At 36.2% G+C, this 22,945-nt stretch overlaps 1 protein-coding gene across 39 annotated transcripts in view; it reads left to right on the top strand.

Annotated features, from left to right (window-relative positions):
• Window positions 1–22,510, top strand: part of LOC105481123 (microtubule associated protein 2) — a 315,665-nt gene extending 293,155 nt beyond the window's left edge. For 20 of the 39 annotated variants that reach the window (XM_011740416.3, XM_071073885.1, XM_071073888.1 and 17 more), the window contains 3 exons: window positions 14,079–14,160; window positions 18,255–18,367; window positions 18,592–22,510. In XM_011740416.3, coding sequence (XP_011738718.2) covers window positions 14,079–14,160; window positions 18,255–18,367; window positions 18,592–18,807 — 411 coding nt within the window. In that variant the 3' untranslated portion in view covers window positions 18,808–22,510. Of the gene's footprint in view, window positions 1–11,949; window positions 12,043–14,078; window positions 14,161–18,254; window positions 18,368–18,591 lie in introns of all 39 variants that reach the window. The other 19 variants (XM_071073883.1, XM_011740412.3, XM_011740414.3 and 16 more) reach the window with 1 other exon arrangement.
• The last annotated feature ends 435 nt before the right edge of the window (window positions 22,511–22,945 follow it).

The raw sequence follows: 22,945 nt of genomic DNA on the forward strand, positions 1-22,945 counted from the left end.
CTATCATTCAACTCTTCAGCACTATCTCCTTAAAAGTCTCCTTACAGTGTATGATCTCAGATACAGGGAGTGAGGAGTGGTTTTTTCCATACATGTAAAACTGGAGATCTAATAGAACGACTGAAGAAAAAGTATTTTAGGGCTTGTTTGAAATTATCAAAATGACATGTTAAAGACCCTTTATTAGATGATTGAGCATCAATACATGCACACTGTTGAAGACATTGAAACCACTAGCACATTGTTCTCAATTGTAAATTGATTTTCCTAAGGCATTTGAATGGATAGTGGCCAACTCAGAAATATTTCAAAAGACAGATCAAGAGCTATGCTTTCTTCAGGGGCCAGATTTTGTAATAGTGATATATGGTCTCTAGGAACTGAGAAAAATATTCATGCAATTCTTATTAATGAAGATGGGAGTAAATTTGAAGATGTAACTTTTAATTCCTCTGCACAGGGTCTATTGTGGTAAAATTTGAAGCCATTAGGTTGTATACAAATGATTTAATTATGACAACTTTATTATTGGGATTTTTTTGTGTGTTTGTTGTTGTTGTTGTTGTTGTTGTTGTTGCTTTTGAGATGGAGTCTCTGTCGCCAGGCTGGACTGCAGTGGCGCAATCTCGGCTCACTGCAACCTCTGCCTCCTGTGTTCAAGTGATTCTCCTGCCTCAGTCTCCTGGGTAGCTGGGACTACAGGCATGTGCCACCACGGCCAGCTAATTTTTGTATTTTTGGTGGAGACGGGGTTTCACCATGTTGGCCAGGCTGGCCTTAATCTCTTGACCTCGTGATCCGCCTGCCTCAGCCTCCCAAAGTGCTGGGATTACAGGCGTGAGCCACCACGCCCAGTCTATTGGGGTTTTAAAATGTGTGCAATCTCTAAGAATTGGGAGAGGAAATCTATAATAAAGATATATGCATCTTAGGAACTCAACAGCTTCCCAAATTATTTGCCTCCAGTTTGAACATTTATTGTCCTTCTGTTTGTAGAGGTTTTGTGCTTACAGCAGTTATCTCTTCTGTTAAGGACCAATTTCTGTTGGCAGAGGGGCTCAGCTCAGTGAGGCAAGTCAATGCCTAATGGAATAGATAAGCTAGCTGAAGATACAAGGAGCTTTACAGAAGGCAATAAAGCTAATCTTTTCAGTGAAAACAAATTCATTCCATTGGAAAGAATATGGGCAATCATGGATTCAGTGTAGATAATTAGCTTGATTGATTTAACTCAAGGCATAGGGAAGACTATCTTATTAAGTGTATTAATTTGAAGCTGTTCTGTGTAGTTAGCTCCCCAATCTACATTAAATCTAAGTTTTAGAATAAATAATGCTAGCTTTTGAAGAACACAGCTGCTTCAGTTAAACAAAGGTAGGAAAACAAGCAATTTCTCTAAACATGTAGCATAAAAAAATTTAGGCAACAACTCAAGGAATAGTGCTTTTTACCTTTTCTATCTAATAATCAGATTTTAAAATAGTTACTTGGATTTATATGGAATACTCCTATATGTTTTGACAGATATCTTGTTTTTCTCCATTGGCCTTATGAAGATGAGTATAAAAAGTACAAGTTGGCCAGGTGTGCAGTGGCTCATGCCTGTAATCTCAGCACTTTGGGAGGCCAAGGTGGGTGGATCACCTGAGGCTAGGAGTTCGAGACCAGCCTGGGCAACATGGTGAAACCCCATCCCTACTAAAAATACAAAAAAAAAAAAAAAAGCCAGGCGTGTTGGCAGGCACCTGTAATCCCAACTACTTGGGAGGCTGAGGTATGAGAATCGCTTGAACCTGGGAGGCGGAGGTTGCAGTGAGCCAAGACCACGCCATTGCACTCGAGCCTAGGCAACAAGAATGAAACTCTATCTCAAAAAAAAAAAAAATAGATAAATAAAATTTAAAAAGCACAAGTTATATGCCCTTGTAATAATTGAAAGTTACTAAAGAAGTGACTTCACAGATGTTGTCTTCATTTACTGGTCGTTGGATAGGATAATTAGAGCATGATCTCTGCAAGGCCATGTCTGTGGATCTGATTGATTGCCTCTGAATTATGTGCTTTTGCTCCATTAATGGCTACAGTCAGTCATTTTCAGGTTAGCTAGGCTACAAATGATGGCATCATCATGCAAGTCACTCCTTTTTAAAGAAAAAACGGTACTCACCCTTATATAAAGAACTTTGTAAAATTTGTCAGCGTATTGCTTTCCCAGTCAGCATTGCCCTGCCATCTTTTTAAAATGTTTATTTAGATAAATCTATTAAATGAGAACCTGTAAAACATACCATTACATTCTAGAAATAAAGCAATCTTAGTTTCTATATCTCCATTCTATATGGATCTATTAAACTAAAGGATATTAGACATCAGAGATATCCATCTCCTTCTAATCCAACCCTCACATTTTCACAGAGTAAGAAACAGAAGTTCTCACATTACCCGCATCTTGCATATAGGGCATTAAATATCATCCTTCCATGGCTGAGCTATGAAGTCAGAGTCTATACTTTGTCTTTAATGAATAATTAGTCACTCGTGTGCAAGTATGTAATTTTGTATACCTTAGTCTTTTTTGTTTGCTTTACGTTTCATTTCATAACATGAAAATAAATGGTAATTCTATTTAACAGTGTTTTCCATGCCAAAGATTTTTTATCACATCAGGATTGAAATTTGAAGCTTCTGAACTTTTATAATATTTTCATGAAATTATTTAATGCAAATACCATGTTATATTGATACACTATTAAAATACATGTTATATTAATACACTACATTAAATTTGGAAAGGTGTGTTGCATTTTTATCATATTTTTTGTTTTCTCCTATAATTCACAAGTTATTTTTTAAGTAATTCTAAAAATTAAGGTTTTAAAATAGAAACTAGTTAGCTTTTTAATTTCTATGGATAATATAAAGAATCAATTATGAAATATTGTAATTATAGTATCAATCTTGGCATCTTAAAAATAACATGGGGAGTTGTCTTCTATTTCTTTGGTAACTCCAGAAATACAAAGTTTTACCTTTCTTTACTTGACCATTGAGTCAACAAATATTTATTGAGCACCTACTACACCATGCTATGTTCTACATGCTGAAATATAACAATGAACAAAACAGATTTCTTAAATTCTTGACATCATGGAATTTACATTCTAGGAGGAAAGGTGAGCAAAAAAAAAAAGTGATATAAGAAAAATATGGAAAACAGTATGGCGATTCCTCAAGGATCTAGAACTAGATGTACCATATGACCCAGCCATCCCATTACTGGGTATATACCCAAAGGATTATAAATCATGCTGCTATAAAGACACATGCACACGTATGTTTATTGCGGCACTATTCACAATAGCAAAGACTTGGAATCAACCCAAATGTCCATCAGTGACAGACTGGATTAAGAAAGTGTGGCACATATACACCATGGAATACTATGCAGCCATAAAAAAGGATGAGTTTGTGTCCTTTGTAGGGACATGGATGCAGCTGGAAACCATCATTCTTAGCAAACTATCACAAGAACAGAAAACCAAACACCGCATGTTCTCACTCATAGGTGGGAACTGAACAATGAGATAACTTGGACTCGGGAAGGGGAACATCACACACTGGGGCGTATCATGGGGAGAGGGGAGGGGGGAGGGATTGCATTGGGAGTTATACCTTATGTAAATGACGAGTTGATGGGTGCTGACGAGTTGATGGGTGCAGCACAGCAACATGGCACAGGTATACATATGTAACAAACCTGCACGTTATGCACATGTACCCTAGAACTTAAAGTATAATAATAATAAAAAAATAAATAAATAAATAAATAAATAAGAAAAATATGTTAAAAAGTGCTAAGTATGAAGGATAAAAATAAAGGTAAGAAAGAGGTTCAGGATATGTTAAGAGGAAATTGCATTTCTGATAAGATGACTAGGAAAGGCTTGAGAAGGTGATATTTGAATAGAAGCTCCAAGGAAGTAAAGGAGTAAGCCCTATGAATAACTAGGTAATGAGCCTTTCAGGCAAAGGCAGCCACACATCCAAAGACCCTGAGGTAGAAGCAGGCCTCACATGTTCTAGGAACAGCAAGGACATCAGTGTGACTGATGCCACATACATCTTTGAGTGTAGAAATTTTATGCTATTATTACATTTTTTTAGTATTATTACATCTGTTCAAATAACAGGACTTTTATATTGCTAAACCAAAAATCTAAGAATCAACTTTTCCTCTCACTTTCTCTCATCCCATATCCTAACCATCTTTAAGTGCTAATGATTTTGTGCCCTGAATAGCTCTTAAATCTGCCCATTTCACTCAGTCTGCTCTGCACTGTCTTAGCCTAAGCAGAATACATGATCTCTTGTTGATATTGCCACAATGGTAACTAATTTTTGGTTTCCCTACATCTGTTGTTTGCTCTATCTGATGTACTCTCTATATTGTAACCAAACTTTCTCACCACATTTTTCATTAAATATTCCAGTGTATAATTAGTTATTTAATATCTATCTTGTTTCACTTACTAGACCATAAGCTCCATGAAGTCAGAGATGAGGTCCATTTTGTCCATAATGTCCCATACATAGTAGGTGCTCAATAAATATTTATGCAATGAAAATTGAATGAATGTATTATGCCATATTCATGGGGAGGTGCATTATTTTAGTGACACTGTTGATTGATTATGAATGTTTTATGTCATGACAATTATTATCCAAAGAGACTTTCTGTGTTTGTCTAAACGAAGCTTGTCCAACCTGTGGCCCTGGGGGCTACATGTGGCACAGGATGACTTTGAATGTGGCCCAACACAAATTCATAAACTTTTTAAAAACATTTTGAGGTTTTCTGTGATTTTTTTAGCTCATCTGCTATTATTGGTTTTAGTGTATTTTATATGTGGCTCAAGATAATTCTTTTTCTTCCAGTGTGACCCAGGGAAGCCAAAAGATTGGACACCCCTGGTCTAAAAGAATATTGAAAAATTATACATCAAATAGAATATTGGATAAAAGCTGAGTTAGTGGTTCAGCACTTCTATTAAAGTATTGCATTACCTTTGGTACTGATTTTTTTTTTGTCCTTATCTGTAGACCGGAAGCAACAAAATCATGCTTGTTTTTGTATATCGCACCATTTCATTTAAATAGACTCTTAAGTCATTTTAAACTCTCACATACATGGTACTACTTGGAGCATGATAGTAGTTATGCATTACAGCTCATCAAAAAAACATTCATTTAGATATTCTAATAGATTCCATATGTGTTTGTACCACAAGGGCAAGCTGAAATTGAGTAAAAGAGCTGTGTTTCTGAAATAGAAGACAGGTGTAACGAGGGAAGAAGGAGCCATAGAGAGGGAGGAAGAAGGAAATAAAATTAGTAAAATGTGAGGTGGAATCTTTTTAAATATATTCTTATAAAGTTTTAGGCATTATCTGTATTAGTCTGTTCTCACATTGCTATAAAGAGCTACCCAAGACTGGGTAATTTATGAAGAGGTTTAATTGACTCACAGTTCCTCAGGCTTAAGAGGGAGCATGACTGAGAGGCCTCAGGAAACTTAAAATCATGGCAGAATACAAACTTCCACTCTCTCTCCTGCCACCATGTGAAGAAGGTGCCTGCTTTAAGGGCAAGCAGTTCCACACACTTTTAAATCATCAGATCTTGTGAGAACTCACTCACTGTCACTAGAATAGCAAGGGGGAAATCTGTCCCCATGATCCAATCACCTCCTACCGGGTCCCTCCTCTAATTCAACATGAGATTTGGGCAGGGACACAAATCCAAACCATATTGTTACCCTCGGATCATTTTTAGGCCCTTTAAATGCTAATTACATAGTTTACTTTCAATTTTATATTTAAGAAAATGGATTAAGTCTGGAAGCAACTAATAAATTATAGTGAAACAGGATTTTCCCTCATTGTATGAAATTATAGTAATGGTTACCACTGTGAACGTCTACTGGGTGCGATTAACATGTAAGCATGTTTATAACATATAAGATGAAGAGAGAAAGATTACAATGAGTTTTTTTCCTCTTTCGCATATTTATTCTTTCATCAAACATTTATTAAGATTGCTGGGCACTAAATGACAAAAGAGGAATGGGAGACAATGAGGCATGGTCTCTGCAACCTAGGCAAAAGGGAGGTTTTTTGCTTTTTGTTTTGTTTCTTGTCCTCCTCTAATGTCTTCCCCTTATTTAATTTTAAGTTTTTTCCAAGCCATTTCTTTCCATCTTCTGAGAGCTACAATAAGCGCTAAATAAGAGGAGTCATAAAATACCCTATGAACTTTTAAAAATACTATTGGTCAACCCAGCATGAAGAAATTTATTACAAGGCTTTTGTTTGTTTTGTTTTTTTGATAACAAAGTCATCATTATATCAGAGTGAAAGCTCCCTGAGATCAGGACTCTGTCTTTATGCAACAGAATTTTGTAACTATAATTCAAATGTCTTTTGTGGAGTAATGAAAAGGTTTTGAGTTAGGTTGAGTAAATATTAATTTTTAAAAATTATGAGAAAATTACCACTTTGGGTTTGCAAAGTTGAGGCCTGTTGAGCCTTTTTATCTACTGTTCATTCACAAGCCAAACAAAGACATAGGAACTAATGAGGTTATTTTCAGAAAGCTGGGCAGAGTATTTAAAAGTTATTTTCTTCACTGATTTGGCCCACTATTCCTTAGAATTTCTTAAAAATTTAAACAAGAACAAACTTTAATGTCAAAAAATTATAGTATACAAATTTGAAAAAGTTCGTTAGCTGTTCATTTTCATGAATCACAATGACTGTTGTACTTATAATGTTTCTTCCAGCGCCCATTGAGAGACCACTTACAAATACTTAATGATGGGTCTAGTGACTAAACTCATTAATGTCTATTCCACTAAAACGTTCTTTCCAAATTATTCAGCATTATCCATTCACCCAGGGTTTTTCAGTGTGGTTCTGCTTTCTGTGCCATGTGACACAGCTTGCATAGGAAAATTGGTCTCTCCAACTTTTCTTTTAGAGTTTTGTGGAATTGTGCATTTTGACATAAACTGTTATTTCTTCCTAAATGTGTATTTAAATATACATATTGTTTATATTGGATATAAAGAATTTTAAAGAAACTATTGTTCAATGTAGGCAGGGATGGTTAAAATTCTGATTATAATATTTGTATACATTTTAACCAGAGTGCAAAGTTTTTAACAGATGAATCTCTGAAGAACATCATGTGTGCCAGAGAACTTTCAATCTTCAGGACTATCTGATGTAGTCATAGTTTGTTTTAGTATAGGATACCTGAGGATTTTACAGAGGCCAGATAGTTTTCATTAAAATGAATATTATGAAATAAAAAATACTTTTGAAAGAGAATATTTTCATAATGCAAGAACAAAGGAGGGCTTAATTTTATGACATCCTGAGAAATGAGGGAAACCCAAAGGAAAAATTTAATCCCTTGCAAGGTTAAAGGGAAGTCAGTTGAGTGCCACTGTTCACTCCCCTTTCTCAAAAGCATTCTTTCTGATACAACTTAGATGGAGGAAAAGAGAAATGGTATTGCAACCTAGGTTCATACCTAATGGATGCCTGAGGGGATCTAGACAAATCCAAATTATTTGACTCCTAGTCACCCTCCACATCTCACCACCTTGAGCTGGCGTGTGGGTCTTTTGCTAAAGAGAGCAGTGTCATAGAGTGTCAATTTTAAAAAAAATCAAAATCTCATTGCTCAAGAAATTCGAGTTGACATTGGGATGAATGCCTCCAGCTTACAAATTGTTTTACTAAAAACTGTGCATTGAGAATGTATTTTCTTTCATTTTACATGTTTCTTAGAGATTTTTTTTTCTTGTCTGCAGGCATATCCTGCATTTTCTGTTTCAATCCTTTCCTAGAGCAACCCTGTTTTAGGGGAACAGGTGTTAATGTATTGAAAGGAATAGTTAAATATATGCACAGAGAGAGAGCACTGTGGCAGATCACTTCAATTAAACCATTGTGATAAAATCCAACTAAAGTCACACAAAGAATATCCAGAAAGAAATTACAATATTCTTCCCTATCATAGTGGAAGAATAGAAAGAATTAGTCAAAATTAAAATAAAGCAATTCTGATGAATTTTATGTCATTAACCTATGCTTATACAACTCTTCATGCTATATGACCCTTATGTGAATGGAAAGCCAACTATTTGTGCAAATAAATCACCAATGTTTGCATAAATTTCCTGAGACTAAAATCCTTTTTTGCAAGCTCCCACTGGAGGTATTGATTGCACCAAACCTTGAATAATAATCTGTTACAGACTCAACTTAGAATGAGAGAACCCTAGGGAGAGATAATAACAAAACACAGGGATGAACTTTAAATGTAAACACAGTCCTTAAAGTATAGAATGTAACAGAGTCTGGCCAAAATGTAAAGTAACAGAGAAGTCTGAAGAATCGGAATTGCTGAGGCCTGTGGCTGCCTCACTAAGAAGTTTTGATGTATTTAATAAGAAATAGAGCGCTTGGGGGAATTTTGAATAGGGGAGAGCTATAGGAAGATGACCCACTTGATTGATCTATTTTTCACCGCTATGAAGTATGTAGAAAAAAAGATTGTCACACTCTTTCAAATACCCTACTTTGTATTAATAGTGTAAGTAAAAATTTTACTTGAAATAGGCCGGGCACAGCAGCTTACGCCTGTAATCCCAGCACTTTGGGAGGCTGAGGCGAGTAGATCACGAGGTCAGGAGATGGAGACCATCCTGGCTAACACGGTGAAACGTCATCTCTACCAAAAATACAAAAAATTAGCTGGGCGTGGGGGCGGGCGCCTGTAGTCCCAGCTTCTCAGGAAGCTGAGGAGAATGGCGTGAACCCGGGAGGCGGAGCTTGCAGTGAGCTGAGATCGCACCACCGCACTCCAGCCTGGGCAACAGAGCGAGACTGTCTCAAAAAAAAAAAAAAAAAAAAAAAAAAAAACTTCTTGAAATAAATTGGCAGAGATTAAAATGTGATTTAGAGAAAATTTTGAACAATTATTATTCAGATTTTTTCCTTCATATCATGAGCACAGAAAATTAGTTTTTTCGTTAAATAGAAGTTAATTTTTTTTCTAGACAATCTCTAAGATGTTAAAATAATTTTCCCTTGACATAGGTTTTTAGGAAAACAAATGTTTTTCTAAAACTGAAAATCCCTTCCCAAAGAAATAAATATTTATTTAGATGTATCCATAGAACCCAGAGTTAAAACTATAACTCTTGTTGTTGTTTTTTTTTTTTTGTTCGTTTGTTTTTTGTCTTTTGGTTCATTTTAAAGCTGATCTAGAATATGGCCTTCTCCTTCACAGCAGCCATGTGTTTTTCTGTTTTATGAAATGGTTTCTGAGGACTGCTGTTGTTTGTGGAATGAACTCTAAGATGCTAATTATTTGTAATTGACCCTAGAGATCTTTGGTGTGAAGTAATTTGTACATTTGCTCCGGCATAAATGTGAGTCACGTGGAACAGGCAAACGTTCAGGTGCAAGTTGTCAAACTAGAGTGTAACTCTTCATAAGCACTCAGTGTCCATTATCCAAAGAGGTTTATGCTTCTTTCTACCCTACCATTAAGCGCGATGGAAAACAAAGGTCTGGAGAGGCAGTTACATTTATTCTGTCATAATTCACCTCATTTTAGACAAAAAATATATAATATAAACCTATTGCAATATGGAAATATGTAAAGAAGGTGCCAGTAATGCATGTGAAAGGATAGGATTGCTTCATATTACAAGTTGAGCAGACATAAGTGGAGAAAGTCTACCTGCAAGAGAGGCAAGCAGGTTTTTTTGATAGAATATCTGTGATTTTCTGGAAAATCTGGGTAAAATCAACAGAAGTCAAATTTTAAGTTGTAGGACTTTAAGATTCTAAATAATCTCTCAATAATGCTGGCAATGTGATCATTTAGGATTGACTCATTTGTTTTGGAAATCATAAAAATGGTCAAACAGTTGATTAAATGTTAATGTCAAACAGATTTATGCAACTGAATTTAGAATTTCCAATTTTGTAACAAGTGAATCAGATTTCATGTTTGGCTTGTGATCACTTGGCAATGAGTCACTAGATTGGTACTCTAATGATCTGTAAATTAAATTTTTAAACATAGTATGAAATCCTGTATATTCTCAAGGATTAGCAAAATAGCTCACATCATGTCTATGTCATTGCCAAAATAATTAGATATTTATTGAGAATCCTTTAAAGTATTATTATTAGAAATAATAAGTCAAAATTATTTGCTTTCTCCCATCCAAGTACTAATCAAGTCCGACCCTGCTTAAATTCCAAGACTAGATGGGAATGGGCACATTTATGGTGATATGGCCATAAATAAAATGATTTGCCTTCAACTTCAGAAAATAATTTCTCTATGAGGTTTTACATGTAATGGTCTTTATTGGTTTAAAACTATCTCCATCTTATGTGAAACGTTTATAGTGCAACTACACTTATTGTTAGATACAGACTCTGTGAATATCTACAACCCTGTTTAAGTCACAACTTTTATTATGCCCTAAAGAGTAGCCCAATAATTCTGTCTTCTGAATTCAAATTTTGACAAGAGGCTCTCCCCGTGGGTTGCTGATGAGAGTTGTCAATGATATTTCCCTGCAAGGGACAAGCTATCTTGTCAATGTTAGGCAGGCACTGTGAATTAAGCTTTGCCTCAAAAATAGTCAAGATTCAATGTCTTTTCGAATTTTTTATTCTTTTTTGGAAATACCAAAAGATGTGTTAATATTCTTGCAGATGGTTGTGTATCTAGGGTAAATTTATTTAGAGTTTTTTAATAAGAGGATAAACTGTCCCCTAAAGCATTGAAAATGTTTTTTTTTTCTTTAACTATTGCAGAGGTGGGGAAGAGAGTAGAAGTAACCAAAGTAAAACAAAATGAACAAATAACAATAACACAATAAAGCTTTCTTTCCATGCTTACATTGCTTTTTTGTCCTCCAAAAGATGCAAGGTTCAAAAGACATATGAAATAAGTCATGAAAGTTGTAACGTTGTACATTAAACCAGAGTAATGTCCTTCCAGATCTGGATCTGCTGTTGTCTTCAAGATGAATGTTTGACTTCTCAAAAATACAAATAAAACACCTAACCTCAAATCAGCTGGCCTCCATCAAGGCCTGACCTATGTCTATATGACCTAGTTACAAGTCAGCTAACCAACGGGCATGGGTTTTCTTGCCTCTAAAAATGGAAAAAAATGCTTCCATATGATCATTAATGGAAAATGACTGCTCTTGAGCAGTTGCCAGAAAGGGGCCTTCAGGAGGCTACTGAACCAAACCTGCAAGGGAATTGTGAAACCCAAACTTTCTTTGTTGACCCTCCTGGGAAACCAGGGGTTCTTACCCTAGATAAATGAGAACTCTGATGTAGAGCATTCACCATGTGTGAGCCCCATTTGTGCTGTATGGACCAACAAAACAGTCAAGTGTACGATAATTGTGATGGCTGACTCTGATGGGGTGAGGGAATGGCATATCCTCTAGGGTCCTGTGCTGAACGAGATTTAGTGTTAACCACTATTGACCCTTACCTAGAGTGAGCCTGAGTCCCAGTGTTGCTGACAACATTGGTAGCCTCCCCATCATAGATGATTCAAGTTTTATTTTTCAATCCGTACAACTGTTTCCAGATCATACCTAAGTACAGTGGGATTTCGAAGCCTCTCTTGCATTTGACCTGTGGGGGTGCAGAAGAGTAGGGGCTCAGATTTACATGACAGAACTGTTCTTCAGTTCCAGAGTAAGATTTTCTCTTAAATGAATGTGTAGGTGGAAGGGAATCTAAAGCCTCTTTGATGCTACCCGTTCTGGTTCCCCTTATCCGGCATCTTGATAGAAAAGTGCACAGTGAAGTTACCTCCAATTCCTTTTAGGTTAGGATTTTAAACAAGAAGATCGATTTTAGCAAAGTTCAGTCCAGATGTGGTTCCAAGGATAACATCAAACATTCGGCTGGGGGCGGAAATGTAAGTAGAAGCGCCTGTTAGAAAGCTGTCCTGATTGCGTGGAGCCACCTGCGCAGCCAGCACCCTGCCTTCTTTCCCACCTCTTTCCAACACACTGCTCCTTTCTCACTGCTGTTCCACATGTCTCCCTGGTATGATAGCTTGTAGTCTTGCATTTTCAGTGATGGACTTCCCATCCTTCCCTGTAAGATCATCAGGGAATTTCTTGCTTTGATTTGGGAAAGAAAACCTCGATGGAATGCACCATGGTTTTCTGGAGAATGGCAAAACCACTTCACTTGCCAACTTTGTTGCTGGCCTTCTTGTCTTCAATGTATTTTCTCACGTTGTTTCTACTCCACTGCAAAAGTCAGCTGGGCACATATTTTTCTAGCTCCATATAAATTACCCATGAGGCAAAGACTGATATACTTGTAAATGCCCAAAGTATGTAATGTCAATCTTCAGTGGTTCATTATTCATGAAAGTAAGGATATCATTTAGAATAATACAAAACTAGTGGAGCATGGTTCATCTATAATTCAAAGTGAAAGGATTCAAGTCCAGTGTACACTTTAGTTTGATGGGATTTTTTTTCCTGTCTCTTTCATTTAGTGTAAATAATATCCTGTGAGAGGAAGGGAACGATGATTCCATGTTTTTTAAGTGTGGTTGAGGCAGAGTTGAAATGGTCAGACAATCTCAAGCTAAAGGAAGGATGGTTCTTTATAAAATAAGAATAGTTTTTCAAAGGTGATCAGGCTAACTGTATCCTACAGATCCTATCTCTTTGAACTTCAGTTTCTGATCATCCGTGACTCAAGTAATTTACAAGGCGTTGAGTCTAGAATCTCACCTGTCTATTAACTCTTGGCTACTTGCTTCCCAACTGGGCAGAAGTAGAATCAAGCAGTGAAAGAGAGAGTGAGAGAGAGAGAGAGAGAGAGAGAGAGACAAACAAGTGCCTTCTACAAGCAGCTGTTGCCTGATAATCAAAGTAGCTTCACTGAGCATAAAACTGTCACTGTCATTGAAAGTCCATAGCAATGTTTGCTGGCCCCCTTCAAGTATGCTAGGCTAAGCCTCAGGGTTAATCTTTACATTTATGTGGTTGCCACTCTTCCTTATTCCCCAGACTATAAGTATATACCATGTGGTACTTTCATAAAAGTAGCCCCAGGCCTGGTAATTACTTGAGGATAACAGAGGATGAACCCAGCTATCCTTTACACAGGTGCTGCTGGACAAAACACCTAAGTGGAAAAGGATAAACTAGGATAATTAAAGATCTTAAAGTAAGTAGAGGAGCTTTATCTCCCAAAACAATAGTCTTAAATTTTCCTCTAGGAAAGAATCCCTTGTTTAAATATGCAGACATCCTGGCCCTGTCCTCATGATGCCTGTGATTCAGTAATTCCCAAGTACTCTCGTGCAGATGACAATGGACCAAACTTGGAGAAGCACTGCTTCAAATATTGGGAGAGGAAATATTTTCAGTAAAACACAGAGAAGAAAAAACATGTTGCTATCATTTTATAATTTGGTATGAAAGAAAAATTTCATCTAGCTAAGATATGACAATGTAATAACAACTTAGAAAAGCACGTTCAGAACTTCTTGTATCTTAAAACAATGTTGGTCTTCTTGTAACTATGAGCAACATTGGTCACTTTTATGTAAAAATCACTTTATAAAGAATAATGCATCTCTTCTCTTGGCTCTTTGCTTATGGAAAGGTTTAACGCAGTGTTGCTTAGTTCTCTGAGTGGAAGCTTGCCTTGTTAATATGTTTCTATCCTCCTGTGTCATAATCTGCTTTCAACTAATAAAATCTTCTATTCTAGGGTTTTCTTTCACTTGGGTTCTTTCCAATCCAAACATGTGGGAGAATATATGGAAAAATATGTCTTCCTGTGTTTGTGTGTGTACTTCAGTTTGGGTTTCTAGCTATGTTGTTGCATGTTGTGACTTTGGGCATGTTTCTAGATTTTATGTATGAGCTTGGGTTTTTGTCCATGTTTGAACTATTTTAAGCATGTTTTATGTGGTTCACATAGGTACAAATTGTTACCAAGAAAATAGACCTAAGCCATGTGACATCCAAATGTGGCTCTCTGAAGAACATCCGCCACAGGCCAGGTAAATAAATAATTTTTAGTAGTTTGAGAAATATTTAATTGGAATCGAGAAATGAATGAGAAAATTATTTGTTGTTGTTGTTGTTGTTGCAAAATACCTAATTGGAAGGATGTTTTAAAATCTAGATACTTCACATTTTTATTAATAGAAACTAAAATTGAAATTTTCAAGGCATCTTCATTGGGGAAAAGTGAACCCAATCATACAATGAAGAGGACACATTTTAATTAAAAATTAAAAGGTACATAAGGTGCATTTATCTTTATGTACTCAACATGCTTATTGGAGCTCCTTTGAAATATGTAGTCTATAAAATACATCAGATCATGTATTCATATATAATAACATTGAATGGAGGTAGCATTTCCAAAGTTTTTTTCCTAAAATTGGCTTTCTATATTATGTAAAATAAGGATTGTGCTTTGCAAAGCTGAAGAAATGTATTTATCTGGTGAATTTCTCAGATTCTTTATTAGGTCAGTAAACACCATGAATCTCCAGCAGAATGCAATGTTTCCTCAACTTACTTGACCATGAACCCCTTTTGGTTTTTCAAAATATCTCATGCGACTAATGCTCTAAAGTAGAATTTATATTCATACTTACTGGGAGATTTTCTCCCTTTAAAGTGTGAATCTAACATTATGAGTCACTTTTCCTGAATATTGTGTATTACATGTTTTTGTTAAATTCTACCTCTGTAGAGTGGGCATGTTGGCTCATGCCTGTAATCCCAGCACTTCGGGAATCCAAGGCAGGAGGATTGCTTAAGGCCAGGAGTTTGAGACAGACTCGGCAACATAGGGAAACCCCTGTCTCAATAAAAATTTAAAAATAAAAATAAGCCAGATATGGTGGTACATGCTTGTAGTCCTAGCTACTTGGAAGGCTGAGGCAGGAGGATCACTTAGTTTCAGGAGTTCGAGGCTGCAGCAAGCTATGATCACACCACTGCACTCCAGCCTGGGCAACAGAGCAAGACCCTGTCCCAAAGAAAAAACTCTACCTCCATAGATATGTAATAAAAGATGACTGTCAAATTTGTAATTTTCTTGAGAATATTTTGACACAATTCATTTATCCCTGAGAACAAAAGGAAAGCAAGTGGTTTTAACTGTCTGTGTTTGGCATCTTAACATAAAAACAAAGTAATAGGTTTTTTTTCCCATGAAACAAGGTATAATAACAGTTGAGCTGTTAGCTGACAATTATTCTGCTAGTCAGGAGAAAATTATTAATAAATTATTGGTTGAAAAGCAAAGATAGGTAGAATAAATTTCAAAATGGATAAATGCATTGAAAACATCTGGAAATCAGGGTTCATTTTGTCAATGGGTGTTGATTATAAAGCAAGTCAAAGAGTTACAAACTATATTTATGAAGTCTTCACTACCAGTTTCAGAACTGCTGCCATGGAATTAGCTTCTCTGTTTTTCATGAGGCAGCAGGAAGGTTGTCCCATACTGCACATCTTCGAAATTCCCCTGTCCACAGCTGAAGTGTACAAACACTGAATTGACTTTGTACTGCTGTGTCAACAGCATGGCTGGAATACTTGGCAACACTGCCTATTTTCTTTCAGAATACAGAAGAAAATGCTGCACTCTTTAACCTAGACAGTAAGGTTATAGTTAGTCAAACTCACCTGTGATCTAGATGTACGGAAAAAAATTTATATAGCCAAGGAACTATTCTGTGTATGATTTGTTGGTCATAAAAGGCTGTTGTCATGGACTCCCACCTATTTCTAAATCTAGCTCTTGCTTCTATTATAACTGAATCAAATGACTAAATTCATAAAGAAGTGTCAGCATAATAATCCTTGACAGCAGCAACCTTTTCACAAAATTATTTTGGAATGTGGAATATCTAAAGAGAAAATAAAGAAAATAAACATCTGGAGGCACACATTGAAATATCTGTTCTTCTCAACTTCATTTATAAAGCTTGACAAAGATAATAGTCTTTCACAATTACTGCTCCTGATGGGTGAAAGAGTTATTTGAAAAATCAAAGGCATAGATCTCTGAGTTTAAGATATCTGGATTCTCTAACAGTTGCATAAGAATTTCTAGAGGGACTTCATCAGAAATAGACTTCTTAAGCTTCCTTTTCTGAATATGTTTTGGGTCAATAATATGTTATTATTTTTCCCTCTCAGAAGACAGTTCATAGTGAGATTCCATCTCTACAATAAAAATAAAAATAAGCTGAGTGTGGCAGTGCACACCTGTAGTCCTAGCTACTCAGAGGGCTGAGGTGGGAGGATCACCTGAGCCCAAGAAGTCAAGGTTGCAGTGAGCTATGATCCTGTCACTTCACTCCATCCTGGGCAACAGAGCAGACCGTCTCCAACAATAAAAAATGACATTTTAGCAAAAATTTAGCAAGATTATGTTGACACAACATATAATCAGAAAAGTAAGTGATCTCTATCAGAGGCTACCAAAAATACAAAAATAAGATCACAAAGAAGTTGTTCTTATCTAGTTGAAAGTCCAACATCCTCTAACCTCTAACCAAGATAAGTCTGTTTTATGAATCATTACGAATCATGTTCATCTCATCACAACCAACAAGTAAGACCCATATGGCCAGGTAAAATGTGGGAAGAATAACGCTCTAAAAAATGAGGCATATTTTGAGGGAAGGATAACTACATCTCTAAGCATGAGTTAAATAACATCATACAGTTTATAAGCCTTAAAAGAAGAACGAATGGATATTTCTCCAAAATGTAATCTAATTGTGTAATATAATTTCAAGAGGTCCCTGGCCAGGCAGTTGGGTATTAACATAGATGTCTAGATATTGCATGAGAAAAATACCTCATGGCTTAAGAGACCTGTGAAGCCTTAACAAACCTTCCTCCTTTGTCTACAGAGATACATGAGCAACAAGAGAGATACATGAGCAACAAGATTCCAAAATTGCAAAATCTCTTTCATATTTCCATACAGTCCCTCAGGCTTTGTTTCAAAATCAAACTCCCAAGCAAGGTGCACTTTATGTACTCAACATGTTTGTTGGAACAGCTTTGAAATATGTAGTCTGTGAAATACATCATAACCAACAAGTGAGACCTACGTTACCACTGGCTTTCCAGAAGAACGCATGTGCTCAAAACAAAGCTGCTGTTAAAGTGAAAGCAAATCTCTTAGGTGGAGATGAGTAAATAAGGAGTCTCATTTCACTTTTTATGCAGGTCAAACACATCAGCAGACACTCAGAAATGGTCAAGGACAAGCTCAAGGACAACAAATAACTTAGCCAGTGTAGAACTTTCCATATTTGCGAGCTTGAGAGAGACATGTAGAGACGGGGAAGACTACACTGAAGAGTGCAGCGTGGCCCTGTTACAATCAGCAGATCAGGGTTCTAGACTGATTAGCATTAGGGAAAATGGCGTGGTCAAAACTCTGTCTCAATATTATCAGATCAAGGTCAGCGTCAAATTGGTCCTATGGCATCCACACAAGAAAGAGAGGATGATCTGTCACTTCATATATGAATTAAAATGGGAGGCTTTTAAAGCTTACTAGTCGTAAACAACTTAGCTCCTGACTCATTTCATCAGTGAAGCTTTCAATGTTGAACATTTATAAATGAATATATTGCCCACATGTGCACCACTTCCAGCCTAAATCTTCTTTGGATAAGTAACCTGTTACCATGAAGAATAAAGAAGAGTTTCATTTAAATTTAACTTGGTCCCTTAGAAATAAGAGACTAAATGTTCCAACTTTTAGAAAGGATTCAAATAAGATATTTTCATTTTGCTAATTTTTATAGTGTTTGTTATACCAAAAAGAAAAGCCCCTCTGATTTCTTAGGTTAGACATGGGTAAAGGAGAAAGGTATTAATATGTGAAGCAATCCATATAATAGTATAAGAAGGGTTTTATGGTCTTGGATCATCTGACAAAATGATATGGGCTAGAAATTCTAAAAGATTCCATTCACATATATTGTTGGAGGGATGGTAAAGTTAATAAATTTGTGGTTTGCAGCAGTCTATCTACTGCAATCATTTTTGGAAAATAATCACCACAAATGCAAGATATAGTTATATCAAGGTAATTCTTCCCTCGTAGGTGGCGGACGTGTGAAAATTGAGAGTGTAAAACTAGATTTCAAAGAAAAGGCCCAAGCTAAAGTCGGTTCTCTTGATAATGCTCATCATGTACCTGGAGGTGGTAACGTCAAGGTAAGAAACAAGGTTATGAGCCAATGTTGTCTTTTCAAAAAAAAAAAAAATCTTCTGAAATACTCTTCATCAAAATAGGTCCCAGATTGAAGACCTGGACAAATAAGAAGTAGGGATAACAGAGGTGAATAGAAGTCATTAATATCAGCCCTGGGAGATGGAGAAAGAAGTAGGGACCAGTTAAGATGCCTGAGTTAACGAGGACTGATGCTTGTCTTAAACAGATTGACAGCCAAAAGTTGAACTTCAGAGAGCATGCTAAAGCCCGTGTGGACCATGGGGCTGAGATCATTACACAGTCCCCAGGCAGATCCAGCGTGGCATCACCCCGACGACTCAGCAACGTCTCCTCGTCTGGAAGCATCAACCTGCTTGAATCTCCTCAGCTTGCCACTTTGGCTGAGGATGTCACTGCTGCACTCGCTAAGCAGGGCTTGTGAATATTTCTCATTTAGCATTGAAATAATAATATTTAGGCATGAGCTCTTGGCAGGAGTGGGCTCTGAGCAGGTGTTATATTCATTCTTTATAAACCATAAAATAAATAATCTCATCCCCAAACTGTAGTAATTGTTACAATTTTATATTTAAAAAATGAATAGTACATGCAGAAATTGACCTGATTTCCATTTGCAACAGGAAGACACTGGCTTTACATGGGTTCAATTGGACAATTATTTTTGCTCTGCTCTGTTTTGCATGGAGTATTATTTTAAAAATTGCATTTTTACCTTTCATGTGCCTGAAGGCTATCCACTACATTCTGAAGGCCTTGTTAAATCCAAGCTGCTCATTTCACTATTCTGTTTCTGAGTGAGAAGATAAAAACTGCCCATTGTAACTTATTTCAGGTTAAATTAAACCAAGGAGTCTGATTGCAGGAAAGGAAGAGCATGTAAGAAATAAGTTTTTTTAAAGTGTTATTTTGTATAAATGGGAAGAAAGATTCAATTAAGTTATTAACATTTGGGACCTGGATAATTATATCAGAGTATGTCAATCCAATAAATTATTTAACTAATTAAAAAAATAGATTGCAAAGCATTTGAGCTGTGGTTGAGGAAGTGGTGTAAAAGTGCATCCCTTAGGAATGATGCACTTTCATTAGGATGGACTCGTGTCTGATTAGAATGTCAGTTGATCAGCTAGATTTGTGTCCACACTACCAGTTTCACACCCCCTTTCCATCTGTTTGATACAGTATTATAGATATAAATATATATATATTTCTCTGTGGCCATTTGTGATACTTCCTCATATACTTGAATATTATACTTCTTTATTCACAGTATCTGTGTCTCCTGCACCCTTTGGTGTTGCAATTTTAGATATGTGAAAGTAGATGTTAGCAGGGTTCTCTCCCTATTTAAAAAAAATACATTAAAAAAGACAAAAAATTTTAGCATGAAGTTGCTTTCTGTAACAACTCAAAGCCGTAACCCTGTTTTAGTGCCAGATACAAGTCTCTCCCGTGATGCTAGAAAAAAATTATTTTTCTTTGCTTTCACCAACATGGAGTTTGTGGGGGTGGGTCCAGTTATACATGAAAGGGTTTACAGATTGTTGGTTTAAGATTATGGATTTATCTCATTTTTAATCACAGGATAGTTTGGGGTTTATGCCTATTATTATTCACGAAACCAACTTAAGATGTTTTCTTTACTTTTCTTTTTTTCCATTTGCTAAAGTTGAAAGTTGAAACTAACAGTAATAGTTTGAAACATGTTTTCTCATTTTTCCAAGTAGTATCTGTTTATTAAATTCTCTAATAGAAGATGTTTGTCTTTCTTACCCAAAGTAAAGATCCCCTGATCCGAAAGAAAAAAATACAATACTTTGGGAAGCTATAGCTATAAAACACTTGAGACACAGATATCTAAATCAGTTTTTTTCCAAGACTCCAACATTGCACTCTGTAAAGTAACACAGTGTGATCTAGTATTATTTATCAGAGATAATACTGTTCTGACTGTATATACAGTCTAGAACTCACAAATCAATTAATTCCTCTCACAAATCATTCATCTTAGACTTACAAATAAGCAATGAAATAGTCAATGGCCTGATTAAGACAAAGAGCTACCAGGCTGGGTGGACACTTTTTAGTATTTTATCTTTTCTTTTTCTTGCTCAGGGCTGGTAGGTTGGATCTGAACCATTAAAATCATATGGTCCACTGGGCGTATGATCTCTTTGAGCCAAATCAGTTCCTGAATATAAAGGAGGATATGATGAGGATGGACTGAGGCAACTGAGAAGTATAGAAACATCCAAGTCAAAAACCAAGGGATGCAGAGACAGAGACACAGGTGATTTTGGTGACCCAGTGGATATGGCAACCAATGTAACTGCCATACAAGAAACCCTAGGAGCAAACCCACACCACTCATTCTCAGCTAAGAGATTTTACACAGGCAAACATGTCTTAAACCATTTATAAATCAGTTATTTTATATAATAGTCAAAACCTTAGAAACCTTAGGATCATAGATATGTCTATTTTCCGCCTTTTAATTGCTGTGAGGTTTGATTTGACCAATCTGGGCAATTTATTCATCAGCTTCCCTTGAAGTGCACCAGAAAATAGAAGAAAGGTGTGTGGAGACTTAGGGTATTTTATTACATGTTTTGATAGTCTTAAATAGTGATTAAATTTATCTAGAAAGAAGTTAACAGCTCATTAGAAAAGTTTTAACCTGTGAAATAAGTATTTTTCTCAACATTCTTTAAAGTTTTTATGTAAGTTAACACTAGGTAAACATTCTACATACTAAAAGTCAGTTTATTACAAATACATATCAAAAATGAAGATTATACAAGGCACCAAACTACTAGATTTGGCATTAAAACAAATGTTTATTTCTAATCACAACAAAATTATAATGAATAAATGTTCTTGCTTTGTATGGAAATACAATTCTTTATTAAAGTTAACAGAAAGGAACTGATCATTTGTGCCAGTCAAAGAGAGAAACACACAGGTTAAATGTCTTCTTGTGGGGTTAAGGGGTAGAACCTATCTTGCCTTCACTCTCAAGATAACGACTCAAATTAAGCTTTTTGAGCACCACTCTTGTGGGGACACACATACGCTGATCTAGGAATGAAATCTTCGTGGTCTCAATTCTAGATCTACTTTGCCAGTTTCTCTCTGGCTTTAGCCTTTGAGAACCTGTATAAGAATACATAAGTAATCCAGAGCTATGAAGAGTTAAAAGGCCTACTTCTCCAGTGAACTCACCCTCTGGGTCACTTGCAACCAAAAATTGGATACCTCATAATGATGCAGGAAAGACCTGAGTTCTTGATGAGTTCCAAAGGCCACGTTCATTTAGGAACCAACTCTCTCTGGATTCACCTGCTGAATTCCAGCAGCGTGATGGGCTGACATCCCACCTACAAGCATGACACCTGTGTAACACCAGCTAGGTATGGCTGCGGAAGGCTGAAAGAAAGCCATTAAATGGAAGAATGTACTGATTGTAGTGACCTTCTCCACACACACACACACACACACACACACACACATACACCCCTAGAGTAATACAGCAAACATGGAATAATCAGCCAATATATAACATCAGTATTTTATTAAATAATCTGAATGTGGTTGATTTTGACATCGCTGCAATTACAATTTTCTTCTATTTTTCAAGTCACAATAAGGAAAATAAACTACTCATGGTCTAAATACCAGAGATAAAGTAGACTCATGGCTTGGTAAGGAAATTTTAAGCATTTCTTCAAAGATTGACGTGCTAAAATAAGTATTGATGTTTTGGGTTTTTTTACACCTAGGATTTTAGCTTGGGTGTGTAGGTGAAGGCCAAGACCCTCTGCAGGAAAAAGCTTATTTTCAAACTCAGAAAATAAAATGTCAATCATAAAAATCTACTTCAACTTTAGCAAAAAGAAAAAAAATCAACAAAAAGTATACTCTGTATGCTGGGATTCCGAGGTTCCAACACACCGTTACAAATCTGTGGGGGGTTTCTTTCTTCTGATAATTCTAGAGCCTGTTACCATAGAAAGGCATTTCTTCAATGGCTGGTTGTAGTTAGTTCATGTTTTTCAATCAAATTTGCAAATGTATTTGTTGCTGTATAGTGATTGTTTTGCAAAATAAAATTGCTTGTCACCTAACTGCTAGTTTTGGTTTCAGACTGTTTAATTGCTTCTCCTCTGGGGAAAAACAAAAATTTATATATATATATATTGTGTGTGTGTGTGTGTGTGTGTAATACAACCAAAGAAAAATTGTGAAAATAAGGCTATTATTATGGCTGAGTTTCTATTATGTGTCAGGCCCTATACTAAATGATTTTATATCAGCTCAATTAATAAGGAAATTTATTTTTATCCCTACTGTATTAGCAGGATGCTATCTTTTGCAAGTGACAAAAACTCTAATTAAACGGGCTTCAACATAAAGGTGAATTTGTAGGCTCAAGTAATTGACTACCCAGGTGTATCTGCCTCAGGCATGGCTGGATCCAGGCCCTCAAACAATGTCATCAGGAATCTTTCCTTTTCCAACTTTCAGCTTTGTTTCCTCTGTGTTGGCTTCCTTCTCAGTCA

This window comes from Macaca nemestrina, chromosome 11 (assembly GCF_043159975.1).
Source record: "Macaca nemestrina isolate mMacNem1 chromosome 11, mMacNem.hap1, whole genome shotgun sequence".
In the NCBI taxonomy this organism is placed as follows: Eukaryota; Metazoa; Chordata; class Mammalia; order Primates; family Cercopithecidae; genus Macaca; species Macaca nemestrina.